The 20198-nt window shown below is 40.3% G+C and overlaps 1 protein-coding gene across 4 annotated transcripts in view; it reads right to left on the bottom strand.

The window, feature by feature from the left end:
* LOC149183946 (transcription factor bHLH140-like) overlaps nt 1-20198 on the bottom strand; it is a 138250-nt gene that overhangs the window by 11538 nt on the left and 106514 nt on the right. Inside the window, exon 4 of one of the 4 annotated variants that reach the window (XM_089417338.1) lies at nt 12235-12547. The exons of the other annotated variants lie outside the window; for them this stretch is intronic. Coding sequence (XP_089273464.1) covers nt 12473-12547 — 75 coding nt within the window. The 3' untranslated portion in view covers nt 12235-12472. Of the gene's footprint in view, nt 1-12234; nt 12548-20198 lie in introns of those variants that run through there. 4 annotated transcript variants of the gene reach the window in all.

Below are 20198 nucleotides of genomic sequence, written 5' to 3'. Positions count from 1 at the left end.
CTTTTTCATATGCCTTTTTCCTTTGATTAATTTTTCTTCATCACTGCTCGAGGCTCCAAGGGATGGAGAGCATGATGTGTAATATGTAGCAGTTGATACCCCTTGAGGTGGGGCAGTTCATCGCCCACCAGGGGTTGGGACAATCATGGGTTCCTTGATTTTGTAGCGGGCTCATCTAGGGCCCATAGGAACCAAGGCGATGGCTATGAATAAGGGGTAGAGCTCATGTTCGGCTTTTGCACACGTGCTAAATTTGTATGTCCCAACCATCTTTTGCATTTTGTGGTACATTTCCTGTTGAAATTGGCCAAATTTTGCTTTTTATTTTCTTTTTAGCTGCATAAACCTCTGGGGCATCATTCTAGGCCCAACCCAAGGTGTGGACAAGCCTACAAGGGGAGGGGGGGCTAACCCTATGTGGACATAGTGGACACATATGGACCCGAACAGGAAAAGAGATGAATGGGGCTCAAATGAGTGGAAAGGGAGTAATGTAGGTGGTGTCAAGAAGCGGGACAATGCAATTAAAATCGGGATTTCCCATGTAGTGGCAACCCTAAAGCTAATGGCCAATAAAGGAGATCCCACGGGACTAGGATACAAGGGTAACCACGAAATCGGGCAATGGAGACAAGAATACAAACCTAACCCACTCTTTCCACCGAATCCCCCCACCAATTCATGCCCAAAAGTGCCCATGAAAAGTAAGGAAAACTACTCAACTATACCAATGAAAAGCCATACCTTTGGGGTTGGGAGGCCCACCTTCAAACATACATTCATAACAGATGGGCAAGGGACCACATGGTTGGCTCAGGTGGCGGAGAAAAATGGCACATCGAGCTATCTGGGGGCTGCAAGGGGTTGTTGGCTGCCAGTTGAGGATCATCTAGGAAAAAAAAAATCTCTTATATATACTACCCACAGGTGGTGGGTAACAATACCCATAAACTAGCCTCAGCCCCTCTGGCCCTGCCCTCTGCCAAAGGTCCCTCGTGAATGAGTCTAGTTCCCATAACCAACCGGAGATACCACTAAAGCTACACTAGAAACTCGAGAGGGTGTTGACTGCCTTTGGTTGGTTCTAAAACTCCTACCTCCAACACTATTAATATTTACCTTGGAAGTTCCACAGAAGGAAACTTTGTTTATTTCGAATGGATAAGACTCATAAACACCTTAATTGAATTAATTTGACACAACTAAATTATATCCTAAGTCTAACTTAGGAAAAGTGGTAAATTAAAGTGAATTAATTAAGGTAGATCGATTTTGCTCTAGAGGCTTCTATTGATGAAGTCAAAATGATCTCAACTATCAATTGAGAGCTAATCGTGATCATTGAGACTCCAATGAGAAATTATAAGAGCAGGTCAAAGGGATTGGAGAAGACACAATATATGAGTTGAGCAATTTGACTACCCAGTCGCAAGTATTTAGCAAGGGCACAATTGAATCTAAGGAAAGCATCAAAGCAAGGGTTGTAGCAGAGATTTGGGAGTAGAGATTCTGGAGGAAGATTTCCTCAATATTTCTAGTGTCCGGGATACAAGAAAGAGGGAGGTTGAATTATCTGCAAAAGAGGTCGTACACAACAATGCGTATGTCAGGAACCCTAGTGCAAGTTTTCAGAAGAGACTTGTTTCAATTGTCAGTTGTTGAATCAAGGTCTCGAAGGCAGAGTGAGTTGGTTTCATAGGAAAAGGGAGGATAGATGTCTCACCTGGAGGTAGATTCAGGGTTATACGAATTTATCTGCACAGGCAGTGCGCATTTCTGGACTGCAGAGCAAGCTGTATAAGGAAATGTGAGTTTTCCATAACGGGCTAGATCAGTTGCAAAGGAGGACAAGGGTGTCTTCCAGAGATTTTGCCAGTAGGTTGTCGGAGGTTTGCCAGTTAGGAAACCAGTTGTCATATCTCTCAAATTGTTGCATAATAATAAAACCGTCATTTGTTGCATTGGTTTTCCCTTCAGGGTTTTTCCAAGAACAAGTATCGATTTCTTGTGTGTGTGCATCTATTTCTCAATTTTGTATTTTATATTTCTGCAGTGTTTTTATTGTGAAGAATGCAATTGTGAATTTATCATTATTTGTCAAATAATAATTTAGAAGACAAATAAACTGCAAATGGTTAGAAGATAAATCTCCAAGGAATTTTCACATGGTGTCAGAGCGTTAAAGATCGGATTAGAGGTTCTACAGGAGAAGGAATCGAGATCGCGCAATTTTAGAGGGGGATCTGAAGCACAAATTCCAAATTTTGTGCAAGCCAATTAGGCAGTGCGAATTGCAACGAGGCAGAAATTCGATTTCTAGTCCAGGTCGGAGGAAAAGTTCGATTTGCCTTAGAGAGCACTAGCAACAGGCAATAGAGTTGCCTGAGAGGGTTTCCAGTGAGCAGATCAATTAATTCGTAGAGTAGGTCTAGTGTAGTCATTTTGCAGTAACGGTTTTCCAACAATAGAACAACGTAAGGCAAGGAAGAGAAAAGCACACAGAGAGGGAATTTCCAGAAATTCCCAAAGGGTTTCCAGATTTCTAGTTGTAGGAAAGGAGGTTGTAATTTCCAATAGAAGTAGGCTGCAACAAGGAAAGAGATTTGCTAGTGCGAGCTTTCCAATTGAGCCAGAGTAAGCTTCAAGGTCAGCAATGCATGTGCCAATACCATAATAGGTTCTGGAGATAGAGCGAGTTCCCAGAGTAGGAGTAGCAGGGAATGCGAATTCTGGGAGGAGACTGGAGGCAAGTGAGAATTTCCCAAGAGTAGATCTGTGCATTCTAGAAAGGAGTGCAAGTAACAGGAGAAGGTAAAGTTAATTAACCAAAATGAGGAGATTTCCCAAGTTATTTCTCTAGTTTTTGAGTTTCGCAAAGATGGCCGCAACAGCACCTAGAGATTGTATAGGTTAGATGGAGCCTCCAACTTTAACATCTGGAAGGCCATGATGCTATTCCTTTTGGATGAGCATCGTCAAAGGGAGTTTGTTACATTAGTAGTATCTGTACCAACAGATCCTATCCAATACTAGATTACAAGAAGGACATGGCCAAATCAAAGAGGTTGAACTTAGACAGAGTTTGGGATCATATTGACTCGCATATTACAGAGAAGGGAACTACAAAGGAGATGTGGGATGCCATAGTCAAATTGTACCAAGATCCTTCCGAGAGTCGGAAGATGATTCTCAAGGAGAAGCTGAGAACGGTCAAAATGCAGAAGGGCAACAACATTACATCCTATCTCACTAAGATTCAAGGTGTTTGTGATGAACTTGCAGTTGTTGGAGATAAGTCAACAAAAGATGAACTAGTGCACACAGCTCTAAATGGGTTTACCTGTTAGGATATTCCGACACATAGGATATAGTTAAGATCAACTTGGTCTAGTTTAGAGTTAGGTATAGAGTTAGGTAAAGTGTCTTTCTTTACCGTTGTACATATTGTAACTTACAATCCGACGGTCACGATATGTAGTGATCCGACGGTTCACTCTCACCTCGGTATTATCGACACTTGATCCGTGGCTTGACACCCGATTGGTCCATGAGTTCTATTTAAAGCGCATGGAGGGTCATTGTTCGGGTAATCCGTGCATGAGAGAAGCTTATGTAAATTTTCATTCTTTGATTAATAAATTGTCTGTACCCACGTTGGGACAGGCCGTGGACTGTTTCCCTCCTTGCACTCTGAGGGTTTTAACCACGTCAAAAATACTGGTGTATTGATTTGAGATCTGGTTGTGAGCGGTGTCCTTTTGGTATTCTTTCTGAGGAACTTTCCCTTGCTGCCTCTTTAAAATGGGAAGTCCATCAAATGGATGTTAAATCTGCCTTCTTGCATGGGGACTTGCAGGAAGAAATCTATATGGAACAACCCATTGGCTTCATACAAACAGACTCAAGCCTTGTGTGTCGACTTAAGAAATCCCTTTATGGTCTCAAGCAGGCTCCTCGGGCTTGGTATGCCAAAATGGATAGCTTTCTTTTAGAATCTGGCTTTTCTAGGTGTCATTCTGACAATACTGTCTACACCAAGAAAGTGGGTGACTCTCTTATCATCCTTGTTCTTTATGTTGATGATCTTATCCTTACTGGTAGTGATCCCAACCTTATAAACCATGTGAAGTCTATCCTTAAAAAGAAATTTGAAATGACAGACTTAGGACACTTACACTATTTTCTCGGTCTTCAAGTCTTGCAATCCAAGGAGGGTATTTCCCTTTCCCAGTCCAAGTATGCTTGTGATATTCTTCGTCATTTTCACATGGAAGACTGTAAGCCAGCCCCTTCTCCCTTTCAGTCTGGAGTCAAACTTTCAGTCTCTTGTTCTTCTCCTGAAGTTGATGCTACCTTATACCGTCAACTTGTAGGAAAACTCTTGTACTTAACCCATACTCGTCCTGATCTTTCCTTTGCTGTTGGCCTTGTTGCTCGTTTTATGCAAAACCCCCGTGAAAGTCACTGGAAAGCAGCCAAAAGAATACTTCGTTATGTTCGAGGTACAGTACAGTTTGGGATTCATTACAGTGCCAAAGCAGCTCCTCTGTTAGTTGGTTTCACTGATTCTGATTGGGCTGGTGACCCTGATGATCGGAAGTCTACTGCCGGTTATGTCTTCACTCTTGGTTCAGGACCTATTACATGGGCTTGTAAGAAACAGGCTGCCATTTCTCTTTCGTCAGCAGAAGCAGAGTATCGTGGTGCCGTGGAAGCTAGTAAGGAAGCCTTGTGGCTTCGTCAGATCCTATCAGAGTTTGGCTTTGAGCAGCAGCATCCAACCTCCCTTTGGTGTGATAATCAAAGTGCCATTCAGCTATGCAAAGATCCAGTCCAGCATCAGCGCAGCAAACACATCGAACTACACATGCACTTCATCAGAAAACTCATTCATGACCATGCTCTTGAAGTACAATATTGTCCAACAGATGATCAGATTGCAGACATCTTCACAAAGGCTCTCACAGAGGCGAAGTTCACTAAACTTCGATATATGCTTAGAGTTCAGGAAGTTGTCACTAAGGGGGGATAGGCTCTAGTGCCTCCTTCCTTCTCCTATTGTGTCATATTTGTAAATCCTTCAATCCTATCCCAAGTTGTTCTTAAGGGGGGATGTTAGGATATTCCGACACATAGGATATAGTTAAGATCAACTTGGTCTAGTTTAGAGTTAGGTATAGAGTTAGGTAAAGTGTCTTTCTTTACCGTTGTACATATTGTAACTTACAATCCGACGGTCACGATATGTAGTGATCCGACGGTTCACTCTCACCTCGGTATTATCGACACTTGATCCGTGGCTTGACACCCGATTGGTCCATGAGTTCTATTTAAAGCGCATGGAGGGTCATTGTTCGGGTAATCCGTGCATGAGAGAAGCTTATGTAAATTTTCATTCTTTGATTAATAAATTGTCTGTACCCACGTTGGGACAGGCCGTGGACTGTTTCCCTCCTTGCACTCTGAGGGTTTTAACCACGTCAAAAATACTGGTGTATTGATTTGAGATCTGGTTGTGAGCGGTGTCCTTTTGGTATTCTTTCTGAGGAACTTACCCTGTAAATTCCTACATTACCAAGGAATGGCGAACCTTCGTTCAGGTGATTACTGGAGAGAATAAGCTACTAGATTAGAAACGCATGCGGAGTGACTTCACTCAAGAGGAGCTAAGGCTCAGTCTTGTTGAGGGTACTACTAGCAGCAGCGGCAAGGGACTAAAAGGAGAGAAGGAAGAAGAAAATAGTTCTTTTGCAGGGAAAGGCATGGAAAATTTTAGGGGTGAATTTTCGCCCTTGGGCTAAATTAAAGGGTTTTATATTTTTATTGGGCGAATATTTTGTATCATAGTACATTGTTACAAATCACCTCAAATTTATTTAAAAAAAAAATTAGGTATGGAGGTTAGCCCACCTTATTTTAAGGGAGAGGGTAAAAAAAGTAAATTTAGCCCTTGAAATTAGGAGTTACAATCTTCCATTCGCCCTCATTTTCAAGAAAATGTATTTATGATAGTTATAAATATAAATATAAATACAGTGGAGGTATGGTAAATAAATAAAAGCTCTTTTTATACTTACTCCAAAGGTATGGTAAATAAATAAAAATACAAATAAACTAGAGGTATGGTAAATAAATAAAACCTCCTTTTATATTTAGTCCATAACCTTCTTTCTATTTAAGAAGGCTCAAAAACGAGGTTTCATTTAAGTGAATCCTATGGGCCAAATACCATATTTATAAAAGAGGTATGGTAAATTAATAAAAATGTAAATAAACGAGAGGTATGGTAAATAAATAAAACATTTTTTTATATTTACTCCATATGTCACCTTATATTTATGAACACGCAAGCGTGTAAATAAATAAAAATATAAATAAAGTGGAGGTATGGTAAATAAATAAAAGCTCTTTTTATACTTCAAAGGTATGGTAAATAAATAAACTATAGGTATGGTAAATAAATAAAACCTCTTTCTATTTATAGTCCATAACCCTCTTTTTATTTAAGAAGGCTCAAAAAAGAGGTTTTATTTAATTGAATCCTATGGGCCAAATACCATATTTATAAAAGAGGTATCGTAAATTAATAAAAATATAAATAAACGAGAGGTATGGTAAATAAATAAAACATTGTTTATATTTACTCCATAAGCCACATAATATTTACGAACACTCAAAAAAATGTGTTATATTTAGGTGAAGCCTATGGGCCAAATACCATGGGCCAAATTATTACTAATACCATACAAAAAAACATTATTAACCCTAATATTAGTATTAATAAAGATAAAGATGGCACACGGTATTGACCCATGGTATTCACATGGAATGTAGCCTATTTAAAAGGGGGAATTAAACTAGCATAGATCCATCTTTACTCTGGATCAAATATCATGATATGCAAACTAACAGAGTGAAAAAATATTTGATCCCTCTCGGGGCTTGGTAGATCGAGAGTAAAAATGGATCCTGTAATTTGATATCACTTAAACATTTTAACTTGGTTAAAATACAAAAAATAAAATAAAAATCAATTATTAATTTTGTTAATTTTTATAAATTACTGATAGTAGTTTTTAAGCTCCAGGTTTATGATAACCCATGGTAATACCATGGTATTCATGTGAGCATAGACTATTTAAAGGGGAAATTCTATCAGCTTAGATCCATTTTAATTCCGGGTCTACCAAGTGCTGGGAGGGGTAAATAGATTTCATCCCTCTGAGAGTGGTAGATGTGGAGTTAAGATGGATATAGGTTGGTTTTTATGATAATGAAGATATTAAATAGACTTAGGAAATTTTATTGTAAAAAAACTCTTAAGGTGAATGGTTAAAGCTACAGTTAGTCACTTCACAAAATTTAGTAAAAAATACCGATATCTCCATTAATATTGGTTTTTCTGATTTAACAAAAAAATCCAAAACAATGAAATCTTAACTCTTTCCGCATCACCCTCGCAGAAGAGAGTTAGTCACTGCCAGATTTCCCACCATTTTTCAAACATTCTTAATATGATATCTTCATGAAAAATTTAAGGTACTGATCTTGGATTAGTTGTTTGAAAAATATGCTGGTTTGTACAACCTTTCATCTTCTCTACTATTCTTAGTTTGTTGTAATGATTTGTAGGGGTTGGGTCACTGCACCATATTGTCCTAAAAGGCGAAGATTGTGCACCAAAAAGGAAATTAATCCACATGTTACAACGCTGTTAAAAATGGTATGAAGGTAGTGAATTATGCTAATAAGAAATTTAGATTGGGAGAGACATAATTAAATTTTATTATTTAATTGAAGATTTCCAATTAAAATAATAATAAATCTACATTTATATATTTATATATTGATTGGAAGGCTTCTAACAACGGTCACTTCTTTCCATTAGATCCCCTTCAGGCCTTTGGGATACCTACTACTTCATTATATTATATAGTTGGGGCTTGCTACTTGTTGGCGTGTTGGGGTAAACAAACTTGATGTGTTTTTTTTTATCTCGTAGTTGGAGTCTATGGAATAAGAAAGAAATTTGATAGCTTGGCAAAAGTGGTAGCTTGACAAAAGTGGTAGAGAAAACATTAATCTCTCCTACCATGACAAACATGGCCACTAAAACTTGCAACATTGTTTGTAGGAAGTGAAAATTATGTTTCTTTTTTCCAAACATGTATGTTAGTATATTACAATTTAATGAATATGTTTTATTATTATCATATATAGTTTCCTACTTTAACAAAACATTCGCCGAGACTTCACAATGTTTTATTATTCAGTGAAAGATTTTCCAAGATCTTACAAGATTTTATAATTCAATAAAAGGTTCGCCATGACTTTACAAGATAATATAGTCTGGTGAGAGATTCGCCAAAAAATATATATATATACATATTATATTACTGATAAAATCGCCTCCCATTTTTCTTATGTATCATGGGGATTCGCCCATTTATTATACATATAAATTTAGGGTGGTTCTTCAAATTTTCCCTGGGGAAGGGTAAAGTGAAGAAAGGTCCTAGCCAACGACAAAACTCTCAAGGAGAGAAGAAGAAGAAAGACCTATCGAAGGTCAAGTGCTTTGGATGTGGTGAGCTTGGTCACTACGTCAGCCATGTTCGAAGAGGAAGAAGGACAAGAAGGAGAAGCAAACATCAACTTCGGAAAAGATTGATGACGTGTCCGCCAAATTGGAAGAAGAGTTCGCTACGTTTGCAGCATTATCCTCAGATGGAGGAGTATGATACTCTAGTATGCCAGATCAGGCAAGGTCCATGGGAAGAGCAGCAAGAGGTCTAGATATAGTCATGGAGGGCTTGATCAGTAGATCAAATCCAATTGTTGTGTATTCTTCACATTGATCGGTACCTTTGCTATGGGAACCCACAGTAGTAGAGTAGCGAGAGGATTGAAGTGTCAACATAGCGCTGTCAGATTCTCAAGAGAGAGTGCAGAGCCAATTAGGTGCAGTCAGACACTCAAGGGAAAGTTGCGAAGACACAGTAGATGAGGAGAGTTTGAGACTCAGAGGGAGTCTACCTTCGACACAAGTAGCTCTATGGAAACTTGGATCTTTAGGTTCTAAGAGATTAGTGTACAAAGGCAACAATGTGAAGGCAGGGTGGAGGCAACGCAAATTGCCTAGTTGTAGAAAGCAAGGCATAACTCCAGCCAGAGACACTCTAGCACAGAGGCATTAATAGTGTGAGATCAAAGTATGAGCAACAGCATGGTGGACAGTGACGGCAAGATTGTCCTCCTCACAGTGATTTCCAATCAAGGGAGTCAGATCCGCTAGATGGTGTGAAGAGATGAGGTATCACAGATGTCAAACACTAGCAGTGTGGATCAGTTCATCTATAGCATGTTCCCATAGACCAACAGGTGGCTGATATACTCATGAAGGCTCTAGGAAGGGCCAAGTTTGTCTATTTCAAAGAATAGATGGGTATAGTGGAGAACAACTTCCTCGCTAAGAGGGAGTGTTAGTTTTTGAGTTTGGTAGCAACAGACAGGTGTTCTAGTCTCAGATTGCGTCTAAGACGCTAAGGAACACGAGATCTCCAAAACCCAGAAAACGTTTCACGAGATAACACTCAAAAACAACTTAATTAAATTAATTTGTCATAATTAAATTATTTCCCAAGTCAAAAAGTCTAACTTAGGAAAAGTGGTAAATTAAAGTGAATTAATTAAGGTAGATCGACTTTGCCCTAGAGGCTTCTATTGATGAAGTCAAATTGATCTCAACCATCGATTGAGAGCTAATCGTGGCCGTTGCGACTCCAACGAGAGATTATAAGAGCAAGTCGAAGGAATTGGAGAAGACACAATATATGAGTTGAGTAATTCGGCTACCCAATTCAGCAAGGGTGCAATTGAAGCTAGGTAAAGCATCAAAGCAAGGGTTCCAATAGAGATTTGGTAGCGGAGATTCCGAAGGAAGATTTCCTCAGTATTTCCAGTGTACAGGAGATAGGAAAGAGAGAGGTTGAATTATCTGCAGAGGTCGTACACAACAGTGCAAATAACCAGAAACCCTAGTGCAAGTTGTCGAAAGGGACTCATTTCAGTTGCTAGCCGTCAGACCAGAGTCCTGGAGGCAGAGCGAGTTGGTTTCAGAGGCAGAGGGACGCTAGACGTCTCACTTGGAGGCAGATTTAGGGTTGTATGAATTTATCTACGAAGGCAGTGCGCATTTCTAGACTACAAAACAAGCAGCAAAAGGAAGTGTGTGTTTACTAGAGAGGACCAAATTAGTTACAAAGGAGGACAGTGGTGTCTTCCATATATTTTTCAAGTAGTTTGCCAAAGGTGTACCAGTTAGGCAACCAGTTGTAATATTTTTCTCAAATTGTTGCATAATAATAAAACCCTCATCTGTTGTCCCGAGGGGGCAGCTCAATTGGTTAATCTGAGAAATGTGAAATCAATGAAATTCGAAAGACCCAAGTTCAAATCCCCATTGTTGTGAGTCGAGCTATAGGGAGGAGGAAATATTGTAGCCCCCCAGAGGTTTACTAGTAGTTACATGTCAAGCGGGTTATTAGGTTCCTCTGGGATACCAAAAAAAAAAAAAAACCGTCATTTGCTGCATTGATTTTCCCTTTGGGGGTTTTCCAAGGACAATTGTCCAAAAACAACGGTGTCAATTTTTTGTGTGTATGCATATATTTCTCAGTTCCTTATTTTATATTTCCACAATGTTTTTATTGTGAAGAATGCAATTGTGAGTTTATTGTTATTTGCTAAATAATAATTCAGAAAACAAATAAACTACAAACAGTTAGAAGATAAATCTCCATTGCATTCAAGGAATTTTCACAGTGTCAACTCACACACTCTACATAATTTCATGCAATATGAATGCCCTCTACTTTTCCTGCTTGTAGATATTATGTAGATGCTCTTGGCCACCTAATGTTGACGAAGCAAGAGTTGAATATGATTACTAGAGAGGACATCTATAGGGAGTACATTCAGGTTACATTGGTTCCCCTCCGAACAGTTTGACACCTAAGATGGTGTTGTATGTAGAGCATTTCATGGAGCTAAGGGATGGTCTTCTTGACAGACCTCTTTACACACTGTCATTGGATGCATGCTCGTAGGATCGCTCTAGTCCATTTCTGAGTTGGCCTGCATCAACGTTGGGTCCAAGTTGAGCATCATATTTTATGGATGGACAAGGTTTGTCAGCTTTCCCATGTTCGAGAGATTAAGATGGAGGAGCATTTCATCTTTCAGTGCCTTAGTTATTATGAGATTAGGGTCATTTTATTGCCTTTCTAAGGAGTCTCAAAATTCCCTCTTTGCTTTCTCCATATACTTGGACCAATGGGTCATAGAATTGTTCGTGAGGGGGGGCCTCAAACTCTACCTTCAATCACTATGATCACCTTCAACTAGACTAGACATTCCTACGCTGATTACTTATTTCTTTCAAGTTTCCTGGAAAACAGGGGCACCAAGAGAGAGGTAGATAGCAGCATCATCCCTGCCACCAGATTTGTGATATTTTGAGACCTTGGGTGATCATGAATGCTTAGCCAAGGAGACCTATCTAGAAATGTTGTCTTAGATCTAGAGATAGCTCACACAACAACAGCAGATAAATGGACTTTTTAGATCTTGGTGACAAGTGACATCTTCTAGACAACAGGTCATGCTGCAAACCAGCTCTTCCAAGTCATTACACATAATATTACTTGGGACAAGTACAAGATGGAACAACTCTAATCATCAAAAAGATTAGAAAGGAAGCTTGTATGATAGCTCCTCTAGGTCTAAATGACGTCCAACTTAGATCTGGTCAAGTTTTGCAAAAGAAAATACCACCAGTTGCCATCCAAGAATATGAGGATAAAATTCATGAAAATGAGACATCTCTTGATCAAGAAAAGACCCCTCCAAGGGAAGATATTCCTACACAATTAGATGACAACCAAATAAAATCAACTCCTACAATTCCTATAGCTGAACAACCTTTTGTTTCCTTACAAAATCCTCCCTTTCCTGAGAGACTTCAAATTGATAAAGGAATAGAAAGGAAAATAATTTTACCTGATTATAACATGCTAGATGAATTGAAAAATATTTGCATTAAGATTCCATTACTTCAAGCTATAAAGGAAATACCTATCTTTTCAAAGAAAATAAAAGAGTTTTTTCCCAAGGAAAAATCGCAACTTCCATTAATGGATTGAAAATTACATGTTGTAGATGCTTCTAAGAAGCATATGCAAAATTGGTGGCCTTGCCACATTACTGATATGACTGTCTGTTACATAACTATAACTGATATACTGATAATAAATACAATATATAACATGTCTGGAAAAATAACAAAAACTGACGACTGCTGAAAAGATCTGTCAAAGAAGTGTCATCAAAAGATCAAGGCAGATTTGCCCCCAGAAACTGTTGATCATCAAATGGTCAATGGAAGTATTGGTAGAAATCATGCCCGGACTGCTCATGAATCAACCAATGACCCCATGGCTGGAGCGCAGCCTCCTTGGATAGATGATCGAAAAGCTGGTTCCTTTCCCTGTAAATATGTTGACAAGAAATGGAGTCAAACTGAGATTTCAATAATAATACATCATCCAAAAGGTTCCTGAGTGTGTGCACATGACAAACAGATTGTTGATTGAACCAATTAATGACAAGTTTTGAATCGCCAAATATCTGAAGTTGTCTGCAACCTTTCTCTAATGCAAAATGAAGGAGGTGTTTGAGCATAATAAGTTCTGAAAAATTGTTTGTGCCACCTCCTAATCCCATCTGAAGTTTGAAATAATGTTCGTCATTGAGATATAAAATAGCACCCCCACCACATCCTGTCTGTTGTGCAAATCCATCAAAATAAGCCCATGGGTGAGATTTGTCAATGTGTTCAGCCGTGATGTTTCTGTGGGGTTGTTTGTGATCATCATCCGGTAATGAGTCGTAGAGTGTAGTGATGTGAGCAACAGCAAGTGGCCAGTGAGGGGATATGCCTTGAAAAATAAGTTTGTTTTTGTTCAGCCATATGCACCAGCAAACCAGAAGCAGTAGATTCCTGAGTTTGGTGGGGTGTGCCTGAGCCCACCATGATTCCCATGTCGATGTAATAGTCAGAGTCGCCCATCTGATATTCGAATTCAAGGATAGTTGTATTTGATTCCATAATGCAAATATAGAAGGACAATGGAGGAATAGGTGGTCAATGTTTTCTTCAGCATTTCGACAAAGTACACACCACGAGGGTCCCTGGAAAGACCAATGCTGTAGATTGTCCCCAGTTGGTGCTTTGTTGTGCAGGATGCACCACATGAGTAGTTTGGATCTGGGGGGGCTGTAACTTCCAAAGAGGACACCACCACCATACATTGGCAGGGGGCTTATGCTCAGCATAAATAATGGGATAGCCATCCTTTGGAGAGTATGATCCATGTTGTGAGAGTACCCAAATGAGCTCGTCTTCCCTGTCCAGAATCTGGACATGTGATTCAGCAAGTGCATTTGTGTAATTGATCCAATCATGATGCCAAACCTCTGGGATGCCTAGATGCGTCGTTGATTTCCAAGCCTGAGTGAAGATAGTGGTATTATTCAGATCGGCAATGTGGTCTACAGTGGATATACCGGTGTCTGTCAGGTGTTGGATAAGTTCGGGAGGAAGGGAGAAAGCATTCCCGCAACCTGACCAGGGATCCAGACCAATACGAACCTGACTGCTAGAGCCTATTCTCCAGGCCAGCCCATCTCGGATGTGAGCAATAGAATTTAGTACTGCTCGCCAAATCGAAGATATATTTGTTTTGTTCCAGTGTGGTCATCGGACCCAATCGATAGTGTGGAGTGGACTGATGTACTTCTGATAAACTACCTTAGTCCACAAATTTTTCGTTGTAAGTACCTGCCAACCCATTTTTGCTGCAAGAGCTTTTGAAAAAGCGACAAGGTTTTTCATACCCCAGCCTCCCCATTTCTTTGGCAAGGCAATATGATCCCATTTAACCCATGCATATGTATAGCCTTCCTTGTTGCCCTTCCAAAGGAATCTGCAGCAAAGTTGTTGAATTCTAGAGAGTATGCCTCTAGGGATCCAGGCCAATGACATCCAATACACAGGTATAGCTTCTAACACAGATTTGATAAGGACAAGGCGGATAGCTCTAGAGATCCATCTGTGATGCCAAATATTCAACCTTCTTTCAATTTTTGCCACCAGCCATGTCCAATCAACAATTTTATATCTGTTAGGCTTGAGCCGAAAACCTAGGTATTTAAGACCATCTTCAAAAGCGAGAAGAGAGAAGGGGAATCTCTGATGTGCATAATGAATTTCATACTGCGAGCACCCTACAACAGTTAGAGTGGATTTCAAGTGATTATATTCCATGTCAGTGGCTTTACAGAAAAGCTTAAGGGAAGTGTTGAAGGCAGAGGAATCACTGATAGATCCATTCAAAAAGATGAGTACGTCATCCACGAATAGGTGTGAAAGGACACAGTTGTCTGCAATTTTGATTCCCTTTAATCTCCCATTCTTCTTTTCCTCAGCAATTAATCGACTCAAGCCTTCCATAACCAATAGAAAAAGTAGGGGAGAAAGGGGACAACCTTGCCTGAGACCACGCTCAGCATGAAAGAAAGAGGAGGTTGATCCATTAATGAGAACGTTGTATGACACATTAGAAATGCAACACATAATCCAATTAATGACAGATATAGGGAAGCCCAGATGTGTCAATAGCATCCGCAAGTATAACCAGCTAGTTTTGTCAAAGGCCTTAGATAGGTCAATCTTGAGAATCATACCCTTCAAGTTCTTAATTTTAATAGAATGAATGCCCTCCTGAGCAATGCCAATGGCTTCATGAATCTGACGATGGTTCAGGAAAGCAAATTGTTCTGGGGAGATATGGCTGGATAGAATAGGTTTAAGACGATTAGCAATAATTTTGGCAATAATCTTATAAATGCAGTTGCAAAGAGAGATAGGTCTGAAATCGTTGAAAGTCTGAGGTGAGTCGAACTTAGGGATAAGGGCAATGAAAGTCGAGTTAAATGCATCATACATCCAACCACTGGTTCTGCATTCTTCAATAACACGAAGAAGATCATGTCCTAGTAATTCATAAAAAGAGAGATAAAATTCCACCGACCAACCATCCGATCCCGAGCTCTTATCCTTCTTGAACCATTTGAGAATACCCTCCAGTTCCCCCATCGACACAGGCTTGGAGAGGTCTTCAGCTATATCAGGATCTACAAATCTCGGAAATAGACTGGCAACTTTGATCACTTCTGCCAATGTAGCTTCCTGTGAGGCTTTGAATAGTTGACCAAAGTGGGAGGTTCCGAGTGCAGCAAGTTGATTAAAAGAATGCACCTTTTGACCAACCTCATTTTCCAGGTTCCAAATGGTGTTGATGGCCTTGCGACATAGGCTTGGAGAGGTCTTCAACTATATCAGGATCTACAAATCTCGAAAATAAACTAGCAACTTCAATCACTTCTGCCAATGTAGCTTCCTGAGAGGCTTTGAAAAGTTGACCAAAGTTGGAGATTCCGAGAGCGGCAAGTTGATTGAAAGAATGCACCTTTTGACCAACCTCATTTTCCAGGTTCCATATGGTGTTGATGGCCTTGCGTCCTCTAGCAAATTGTTGGTAAAACTTGGTATTGTCGTCTCCAGCTTGTAACCAAATGGCTCAGCTCTTGAGCCGCCAATCTCTTCTCTATCTTTGAGAATTTTGAGTCTATCAGCTTCAAGTTTAATGACACGATCTTTGGATTCAGTGGTGTCAAATCCTCCTCCACCTGCTTCTTCCAGTTTGGCTAATTCCTCCTCAATCAATCTGAGGTTGTTGTCATCCTTCTTCCTCTTGTCCTTGGCCCATTCAATCGTTTTCCTTTTAAGACAAGTGAGTTTTGATGCAAAGCATTGTGTCGCTGATTGCCCAAGAACCGGAGGCTGAGATTGCCACAATTCTGTAACCAATTGTAAATATGCCTCATCTTTAAGCCAGGTCGAATTGAACTTGAAAGGGGCCTTTAGCTTGCGAGATACACCAGCAATCTCTAAATATATCGGGGAATGATCCGATATGCCACCCAATCCAACCCATTGAATAGGGAGAGATTGTCAAGTAGAACATCTTTGATAAGGAATCGATCCAGTCACCTAGCAAGCATGGCATCCCCAATTCTCCTATTGTGCCAGGTAGGTTGTGGGCGAGCCACGAGAATGTCAATAAGGTGGTGATTGTCCAGCAGGTAGCCGATAGAATCTGATAGTGGATCAATCTGTGCATGATTCCCCCAAGATTCCGCATGTCCAATCGAGAAATTAAGATCACCCCCCAATATGATATTGTCGGCTTGCATATATGAAGAGTTCAGGATCTTTTCCCAGAAAGCCTCTCGATTGTGACAGGGGCCATATATATTAATCAACCTGAAACCCATCCCAATCTCTTCAGAGAAAACATCGGCCCCTAATACGCCTTCCCCCCAGATGTTAGTGAGTTTAATGACCCTAGGATTATAACCAATCGCAATGCCCCCCTAGCAGCCACGAGCATCTAGGGCATGAAAGTGCCATCCAGGCACCAATGCTTCCAAAGCGGGGATAATATAATCATAGACACCAAGAGTCTCCTGTAAATAAATGACATCCACCTCCTCTATTCCTAGGAGCCTCTGAAGTGCTAGTTTTTTAGCGGGACTAGCCAACCTACGACAATTGAAGGAGAGGCACTTCATGGGGGAACCGAGTGCGGGGCATATCTTGCTCTAAGGACCCCATCAATGGATAGTTGCCTACCTTCAACAACATCCAGCCCAGCCTTGTGTATAGCTTTGGACATATTAGAATGTCTGCCCCGAGAGGGTTTGATAGTCTTCGGGGGAGGTATAATGCCAAGTCCACAACCATCCACAGTTGTAGATTTTGCCAGGGAGCGAAAATTGTATCTGTGACTAGTGTGAGAGTTAGAGGAATCCTCGATTGAAGGGGCAGATTGAGGAATATCAAGGATTGAGGGGGGAGGAACAGAGAATACGGGAGAGGAGGAAGTGGATGGACAGGTGAGTGGATTAAGATCCCCAACAAATATATGATCCCCTAATAGTGATAGACCAGAAACAGAAGGCTCAAACAAATTAAAAGGAGAAGTGAAAGGGGGAGAGGTGACAGTACCCAAAGGCGAAGGGGGGCGAGCCAGAGCACCTTGTTTCCCTTTATCCAGATCCTTTGATTTTGTCGAGCGAGACACCACTTTCTAAGTCTGATGTTCCTAAGAGGTAGGAGTCGTTTCCATACCAGCATTGTGATCCAAAGACTCTGACGGGGGAGTGGTTGATGAGAGCAATGGACAATCCTTATAAAGATGGCCAACTTTGTGGCATCGTCGACACCTGAAGGGTACCCCTTCGTAATCAAGCATCTGCAGACGAGTAGTGCTTCTCCACTGTATTTTCAGATGTTCCTCCAATCCTTCGCGGGTATCAAGATGGACCAAGATGCGAGCAAAGGCCATTTTTCCAGTGTCAATGAAAGATTTGTCGTAATCAAGAAAAATCCCAAGTGCATTACCTATGCGTTTGAAAATGTCCTTAGACCAAAGATGGAGAGGCAGGCCAGGAAGTCTGACCCATATAGGTCCAGCCCCCCAACTATTCCTGGTCCGGATCAAATAGTGGACTCCATCTTTTAAGCAACACAGGAGCCATCTCAATATGCCAGAACTTCGTAAGAACCCAAGTAGCATGTTCTGGCCTGTGAAAACTAAGAGTGAACCATCCCCGGGACATTGTTACCACCGATGGCATGACCTCCATGATCTGGCCCCAAGTCTCCGTGACCTATTTCCTTAAACGAGCAGTGGTGTAATTGCGACCCCGAACCCGACCAACCAAAACCTTATCAGTTGCATTGAGGACCTCATCCATCTGCAGCCCATCCCTAAGAATCAAAGAAATCCCCTTATTACCAACCTTGATGCACTTGGACTTCTTCACACTGCGCTTGGAGTTGCCCTCTTTAGGGTTGACAACAACATTAGGAGGGGAGTCCGGAGCGTCGTTATCCCTAGCTTCACCACCCTGACCTTCTGGTAAGGGGGAGGGTGCCCCTTCAAAAAAAACTTGATGATGGAGGCGGAGAGGCCCGAGGAGCGAGGGAAGGGGTTACATAGGGCGAAAGGAAACCGTTCGGTGCCGAGGAAAAAACCCTAGATGGCCCAGGAGTAGAGAAATAAGCAAACAGTCCAACTGAGGAAAGGCGGTCTACCGAATCGAGAGCCGAGACAGATGGGAGGGGAGGATCAAGGCAAGATTCCAAGAATTGCAAGGATGCAGGGGAGGGTGAGTGATAGAAAGATGCATCAAGTGATCCAGTGCACAGAATATCAAAGGAGGTACTGGAGGCCAGAAGAGACTTGAAGTCCGAAGGGTTAGGGTTTTCTAGGACAAGTTTTGGCGAAACCCTAGAGATAATGACTAGGGGGACCAGTGGAGCCATAACAGTCTGGCGATGTGGAGGTTCTATCCAGATGGGTACCGATTCGTAGGGGTCTTTAGAGTAATCCACCAACTCCTCATCCATCTAAGCCGACCGAATGTGATGGATGACCTACAACTTGATTTGAATCTACCGGCAGTTGCCTCAACGAGCGCAAAAGATGTCCACCCGATCTCTCAGGTGTAGTCGTGGATTTGTGTGTAGGCGAGTAGGTTCTATAGTTGCTCACTAGGCTATACACAGGCAAGTGGTAGACCATAACCATAACCACGTAGAGGACGCAGGCTCGATTCCTGTCGCAACTTCAAAGCCATTTTTCCTCCCCACTCAACTCATAACACTAGCATGTTATTACAAAAAGGAAGAAATTGCATTGGACAATAAAAGAGTTGTGTATCAAGAAACTAGGAAGAAAAACAAAAGACATTAAAAAGATTCAATTGGTGGGAAAATTTGTCGATATTATGATGGGGAAACCAATTATTGAAAAATATTTAAATCAAGGTAGCCCCATTGTAAAAATCCACATCAATGGCATTGAAATTCCAAACACTTTGATTGATTTAGGTGCAACAATTAATATCATGAGTAAGAATACTATGGATCAATTAAGGTTACCTAATCTTCAATCACGAGTAAGAATACTATGGATCAATTAAGTTTACCTAATCTGCCATATACTTATTGCAATTAACAGATAGATCTGTTATTAACCCTAATGGCATATTAGATGTATCAATATCTTAAGATTCATGGGAGTATCTTGTTAACTTTATGATATTAACTCCCAAAAATAATCTAGGAGGACACCCATTGATCCTTGGTAGACCATGGTTAGCTACAACTGATGCATTCATAAGTTGTAGATCTAGTGATATGTTCATTTCTGATGGCAATTCTACTAAGAAATTCACATTATATCCACCTACAAAAACAATAACTGAAGTAGAAAATGAAGTTTGGATTGAAGATGATGATGATGAAGACTTTGAAAACATTCAACTAGTATTGACTATTTCACAAAATGATGAAGAAGATCAATTAGTAAATTTAATGAACAATCATGATTTTTCTTCATATTGTGAGCAAAATTACTATGTACACATGCTAGATCAAAGTTTTCAGGAAGATTGTGGAATTGAATATTTTTCATCTAGACAATCCAAAATATCATTAAACTCTATGGAGAAGTTTGGTAATTCTTTAGTATAAATTTATCTAGGTAAAACATTAAACATTAATAATAACTTGGAAGAATTTCAAAAGAAACAATTGATAAAGATGCTACAAAAACATTCCTCTACATTTGCATGGGAATATACTAACATGAAAGGTATTGATCCAAATACATGTATGCATCATATTTATATTCAAGAAAATGCCAAACTAGTGAGACAACCTCAGAGAAGGATGAATCCCAATCTGAGAGAAATTGTTAAAGAGGAATTACAAAAATTGCTTAATGTGAATTTCATTTATCCAATATTAGATAGCCAATGGGTTTCACCCTTGGTGATTGTGCCTAAGAAGAATGGAAAGTGGAGAGTATGCATAGATTATCGAGAATTAAACAAAGCTACTCTAAAATATCATTTCCCACTACCTTTTATTGATCAAGTATTAGATACTTTAGCAGGGAAGAAATATTTTTCATTTCTTGATGGTTTCAGTGGATATAATCAAA

The sequence above is a fragment of the Pinus tabuliformis genome, chromosome 3_2 (genome assembly GCF_031772625.1).
Source record: "Pinus tabuliformis cultivar Carrire ecotype Pingquan chromosome 3_2, CPIR1, whole genome shotgun sequence".
NCBI classification, from domain to species: Eukaryota; Viridiplantae; Streptophyta; class Pinopsida; order Pinales; family Pinaceae; genus Pinus; species Pinus tabuliformis.
This window is presented reverse-complemented; position numbering and strand designations above follow the sequence as displayed.